At 42.3% G+C, this 6,326-nt stretch overlaps 1 protein-coding gene across 3 annotated transcripts; it reads right to left on the minus strand.

The window, feature by feature from the left end:
• Nucleotides 1–2,533: 2,533 nt before the first annotated feature.
• Nucleotides 2,534–4,477, minus strand: LOC118938789 (C-C motif chemokine 20). Of its 3 annotated transcripts, none has more exons than XM_036943817.2 (4): nt 4,283–4,476; nt 3,839–3,938; nt 3,252–3,329; nt 2,534–3,165 (listed from the first exon to the last, which is right to left on the minus strand). In XM_036943817.2, the coding sequence occupies exons 1-4, from the start codon at nt 4,359–4,361 to the stop codon at nt 3,123–3,125; spliced, it is 300 nt and encodes a 99-aa protein (XP_036799712.1). In that variant the 5' UTR covers nt 4,362–4,476; the 3' UTR covers nt 2,534–3,122. The 3 variants fall into 3 exon arrangements, with proteins under 3 accessions (XP_036799712.1, XP_036799711.1, XP_090055471.1); XM_036943816.2 differs by having other exon boundaries at nt 3,839–3,941; XM_090199345.1 differs by having other exon boundaries at nt 3,011–3,165; nt 3,269–3,329; nt 3,839–3,941; nt 4,283–4,477.
• Nucleotides 4,478–6,326: the final 1,849 nt, after the last annotated feature.

Consider the following 6,326-nt stretch of genomic DNA (forward strand, 5'->3'; position numbering starts at 1 on the left):
CCTTTAGTAGGATCTATTCCACCATAACACCTTTAGTGGGATCTGTTCCACCCTAACCCCTTTAGTAGGATCTATTCCTCCCTAACTCTTTTAGTAGTATTTATTCCACACTAACCCCTTTAGTGGGATCTATTCCATCCAAACCCCTTTTTGAAGGATCTATTCCTCCCTAAGTATTTTAGTGGGATTTATTCCACCCCAACCCCTTTAGTGGGATCTATTCCACCCCAACCCCTTTAGAGGGATTTATTCCACCCCAACCCCTTTAGTGGGATCTATTCCACCCCAACCCCTTTAGAGGGATTTATTCCACCATAATCCCTTTAGTGGGATCTATTCAACCCTATCTCTTTAAGTGGGATCTATTCCACCCTAACCCCTTTAGTGGGATCTATTCCACCCTAACCCCTTTAGTGGGATCTATTCCACCCCAACCCCTTTAGAGGGATTTATTCCACCATAATCCCTTTAGTGGGATCTATTCCACCCCAACCCCTTTAGTGGGATCTATTCCACCATAATCCCTTTAGTGGGATCGTTTCCACCCTACCTCCTTCACTGGGATCTATTCAACCCTATCTCTTTAAGTGGGATCTATTCCACCCTAACCCCTTTAGTGGGATCTATTCCACCCCAACCCCTTTAGAGGGATTTATTCCACCATAATCCCTTTAGTGGGATCTATTCCACCCCAACCCCTTTAGTGGGATCTATTCCACCATAATCCCTTTAGTGGGATCGTTTCCACCCTACCTCCTTCACTGGGATCTATTCAACCCTATCTCTTTAAGTGGGATCTATTCCACCCTAACCCCTTTAGAGGGATTTATTCCACCCTAACCCCTTTAGAGGGATTTATTCTACCATAATCCCTTTAGTGGCCTACATTGTGTTTGATACATTTCCAGTCTACCTATACATTATTATTATTTTTTTGTGTTCACACTTTTTGATGAAATCTTGCCAACTTGTGTTTCATGGTTACCATGGTTCCATACTGGTCACTGGAACTAGAAGGTTTTATAGTTAAGAGTCCTGGTGCTACAAACCTCCAACAAGTGGTGTAGTCTGTTTTTATGACAAATCAACAGCATTCTTACATAAGTATTAATTTTGTCCAGGGTGTTGAAGGCAGTGTGGAGTGCAGACTGTCTCGTGTGTGTTTTCACTTCAGAACTCTAGTTCCTCTCACGGTTAATCTCTCGTTAACCCTGAAACAAAAAATGTACCAGAAAGTATTCATGGTCATTACATACTATAGTTGGTTTATATCATGAATGTACCAGTTTATTTTGAGCTATTATGGGGTAAGGCAGCTCATCAGGCATTTATGCTATATTTAAGCAATAGGGCATGAGGGGTTGTGGTACATGGCCAATATACCACGGCTAAGGGCTGTTTTTACTCACGACGCAACGCGGGGGGCCTGGATACAGCCCTTAGCCGTGGTATATTGGTCATATACCACAAACCCCTGAGGTGCCTAATTGCTATTATAAACTGGTTTACAATGTAATTAGAGCAGAATTTTTAAACATTTTGTCATATCTGTGATATACAGTCTGATATACCACAGCTGTCAGCCAATCAGCATTCAGGGCTCAAACCACCCAGTTTATAATCATCAACAATCAATGGGTATACTGTATATCATGTATTGAAATGACCATGGAACAGCTGTGAATATTGCATCTTTGAAGCCACACATTGAACTCATATTGAACATATCTGAAACATGAACACACCTGTAATAAAACATCATAGCCACATACCTGTGTTGACTACAAACACACTTCTACACTATGGACCACCATTTTTTAGAGAAGAAGAGAAGAGTCTTTTTAGAGACCACCATTTTTTTTAGACATTCTGCACAATGGACTAGTGGAGTGGTGAGTTATTCCAGGGCACTAGATTACTTACAGTAGGGAGAAACCTAAGAGGTACGTGTGATGTACACACACGCACGCGCACACACACACACACACACACACACACACACACACACACACACACACACACACACACAGATAGTGAATGAATCTCAAGTGTCTTTCCTGGATTCCTCAGATCAGCACATGTGGCTGCATGCTTATGATCTTGTTACCTTCCACTGCAGTGAAGTCTGCTGAGGGTAGAATGGCTCATAATAATGGCTGGAATGGAGTGAATGGAATGATATCAAACAGATGGAAACCATGTGTTTGATGTGTTCGATACCATTCCAATAATTGCTTTCCAGCCATTGCTATGAGCCCACCCTCCCCATTTAAGGTGCCACCAGCCACCTGTGTTTCACTGAAAGATAATGCTGGATTGTAAGCAGTGTGTGGAAGTAGAGTGGAGCAATCTTACCCGACAGTGTTTAAACAGCTGAATGAAAAGGATTTGATGTAATGACCATAGACTAATATAATCCCAGCCATTGTGTCTATGTTTTGTATCCCTTCTTACAGTCTGTAATTTATTGTGTGGATGATGATGCCATTCCCAGTTTTAGAAGTTGTCACATACAATAAGAGTAGAAAACAGATTTTTTTTCAAGTACATATTTTATTATCTATTTCATAGCTCTTAGCTTAAACAACCCAGTACACCTCAGGAAAACTCAAACATACATTTGGACACTTTGAAAAGCCAAAATTAAAAAGGTTTTCTCTGGCTCCAATTGGACAGAGGATATGAAACAACACAAAAATATTTTGTGGTACTCTGTGAAAACAGATGTTTTCATGTTTATCAGGAATACTGCACTTGCTGTTTATGAAACAGACCTACAACATTGATACATAGAGTTACACACAAACTGATATGAAACTCAAACACCTTCAGAATCAATACAGATATGATGAACAATAATAACCACAGATATTAAATGATTTGTATGAATACAGAAATCTCAGGTTAAAAAACGAACCATCCTGAAACAGTGACTCTATGCATATTGAGATATTTAGCTGTTTGTAAAGCATAAATAGGGTAAATAACACACACACACACACACACACACACACACACACACACACACACACACACACACACACACACACACACACACACACACACACACACACACACACACACACACACATAAATCATCTCCAGGTCATGAGGTCTTGAGATCAGAGAATTTTCTTCAGTTTAGATTTCCTCTCCTGACGCTTGCTATGAACACACATACACACACAACGTTAGACAAACGTACACACAAGTTTTACAACAACTACACACATACACACATGTGTACTCACAGCAGACAGCGTTGTACCTTCTTGGTCCAGTCTTGAGAGGGGTCGGCACACACAAACTTGTCCCTCCGGGTGTGGAAGCTGCAACAACACAGCACAATGTCAACACATATTACACACACACACACACACACACACACACACACACACACACACACACACACACACACACACACACACACACACACACACACACACACACACACACACACACACCCACCAGAGGAGGCTGGTGGGAGCAGCTATAGGAGGATGGGCTCATTGTAAAGCTGGAAAGGAATACTTAGAACAGTATCAAACACATCAAACATATGTAAACTAAGTGTTGGACTATGTACCATTCATTCCATTCCAGCCATTATAACGAGACATCCTCCTAAAGCTGCTCCCACCAGCCTCCTCTGATACACACACGCACACACACACACACACACACACACACATTACACAAATTACACACACACACAGATAGTGAGTGTATCTCAATGGTCTTTCCTCTAACTTCACCTCGTCAAAATGCATTGGAAAAGGTAAAGACAAGACTATTTTACACACAGTGTGTGCTGGGCTGTGATTGGAGGATAACTCACACGACAGCATGGATGTCACAGGAAGAGGTAATGGTCTGGTAAGTGTAGTCTTTCAGCCGTCTGCATGGCACTGGACGCCGAGTGTACTTCAGACAGCAATCTGCTACGCACACACACACGCACGCACACGCACACGCACACGCACACACACACACACACACACACACACACACACACACACACGCACGCACACACACACACACACACACACACACACACACACACACAGTAAGATAGGGAGAGCATGTGTGTATGCAAGAGAGACTATGTGTGCATGTGTGTGCTTGTTTGTCATGTGTATGTATTTGTACAATGGTGTGTGTGTGTGTGTGTGTGTGTGTGTGTGTGTGTGTGTGTGTGTGTGTGTGTGTGTGTGTGTGTGTGTGTGTGTGTGTGTGTGTGTGTGTGCGAGTGTACGTATTGTGTGTTTGTATTAGCACTCACCTGATTGTGTGGAGGGGATGAGTGTGAGGATGAGGATAGATAACAGCACAGCCAGGACACACACTCTACAGCAAAGCATCCTGATCTTCAGATGGGTTCCACAGAGACAGAAAGTAGGGAGAGTGTTTTAGTAGATTCGTTATCTGTAGTGTGTGAGAGAAAGAGAGAGTGTTTTTCTGACTGAGAGTTTGTGTTCTTTAAGTAGGGCTCGGGCTGGACTTCCTCCAGATAGCAGTGTCATGGAATGTATTGGCAGGGGGTGTTGCAGTGAGGCGAGGGGGCGTTGTTAGGCTGTTGTGCGACTGTTGGTATTCTCAGGTATTTTTTGTGTGCGTGCTCTTCCAGTGAGATTAATTTTCTTCTCCATCTCCTCCTTGGGTAGAGATTAATGATCTTGTTTTCCTCCACTGAAAGATAATGCTGGAATGTAAGCAGTGTGTAGGAGTGGAGTGGCGCAATCTTACCTGAGAAGTGTGTAAATAGCTGAATGAATGGGAGTTGATGTAATTACCATAGACTAAAACTGCTCAGGTATTATAATCCCAGCCATTGTGTCAAAGTCTTCAGTTTGACGTCACAGCTCTACTTATTGTGGATCCAAACTATCACTGGCACCAATAGATGATTTGCTTCATTGCCAATTGTTAAGGAGACACGGAAATGTGTGTTTTTCCTTTACACACACATACAGTGCCTTGCGAAAGTATTCGGCCCCCTTGAACTTTGCGACCTTTTGCCACATTTCAGGCTTGAAACATAAAGATATAAAACTGTATTTTTTTTGTGAAGAATCAACAACAAGTGGGACACAATCATGAAGTGGAACGACATTTATTGGAAATTTCAAACGTTTTTAACAAATCAAAAACTGAAAAATTGGGCGTGCAAAATTATTCAGCCCCCTTAAGTTAATACTTTGTAGCGCCACCTTTTGCTGCGATTACAGCTGTAAGTCGCTTGGGGTATGTCTCTAGCAGTTTTGCACATCGAGAGACTGACATTTTTTCCCATTCCTCCTTGCAAAACAGCTCGAGCTCAGTGAGGTTGGATGGAGAGCATTTGTGAACAGCAGTTTTCAGTTATTTCCACAGATTCTCGATTGGATTCAGGTCTGGACTTTGACTTGGCCATTCTAACACCTGGATATGTTCATTTTTGAACCATTCCATTGTAGATTTTGCTTTATGTTTTGGATCATTGTCTTGTTGGAAGACAAATCTCCGTCCCAGTCTCAGGTCTTTTGCAGACTCCATCAGGTTTTCTTCCAGAATGATCCTGTATTTGGCTCCATCCATCTTCCCATCAATTTTAACCATCTTCCCTGTCCCTGCTGAAAAAAAAGGCCCAAACCATGATGCTGCCACCACCATGTTTGACAGTGGGGATGGTGTGTTCAGTGTGATGAGCTGTGTTGCTTTTACGCCAAACATAACGTTTTGCATTGTTGCCAAAAAGTTCAATTTTGGTTTCATCTGACCAGAGCACCTTCTTCCACATGTTTGGTGTGTCTCCCAGGTGGCTTTTGGCAAACATTAAACGACACTTTTTATGGATATCTTTAAGAAATGGCTTTCTTCTTGCCACTCTTCCATAAAGGCCAGATTTGTGCAATATACGACTGATTGTTGTCCTATGGACAGAGTCTCCCACCTCAGCTGTAGATCTCTGCAGTTCATCCAGAGTGATCATGGGCCTCTTGGCTGCATCTCTGATCAGTCTTCTCCTTGTATGAGCTGAAAGTTTAGAGGGACGGCCAGGTCTTGGTAGATTTGCAGTGGTCTGATACTCCTTCAATTTCAATATTATCGCTTGCACAGTGCTCCTTGGGATGTTTAAAGCTTGGGAAATCTTTTTGTATCCAAATCCAGCTTTAAACTTCTTCACAGCAGTATCTCGGACCTGCCTGGTGTGTTCCTTGTTCTTCATGATGCTCTCTGCGCTTTTAACGGACCTCTGAGACTATCACAGTGCAGGTGCATTTATACGGAGACTTGATTACACACAGGTGGATTGTATTTATCATCATTAGTCATTTAGGTCAACA

The sequence above is a fragment of the Oncorhynchus mykiss genome, chromosome 15, assembly GCF_057628025.1.
Source record: "Oncorhynchus mykiss isolate SJ-2025 chromosome 15, ASM5762802v1, whole genome shotgun sequence".
NCBI classification, from domain to species: Eukaryota; Metazoa; Chordata; class Actinopteri; order Salmoniformes; family Salmonidae; genus Oncorhynchus; species Oncorhynchus mykiss.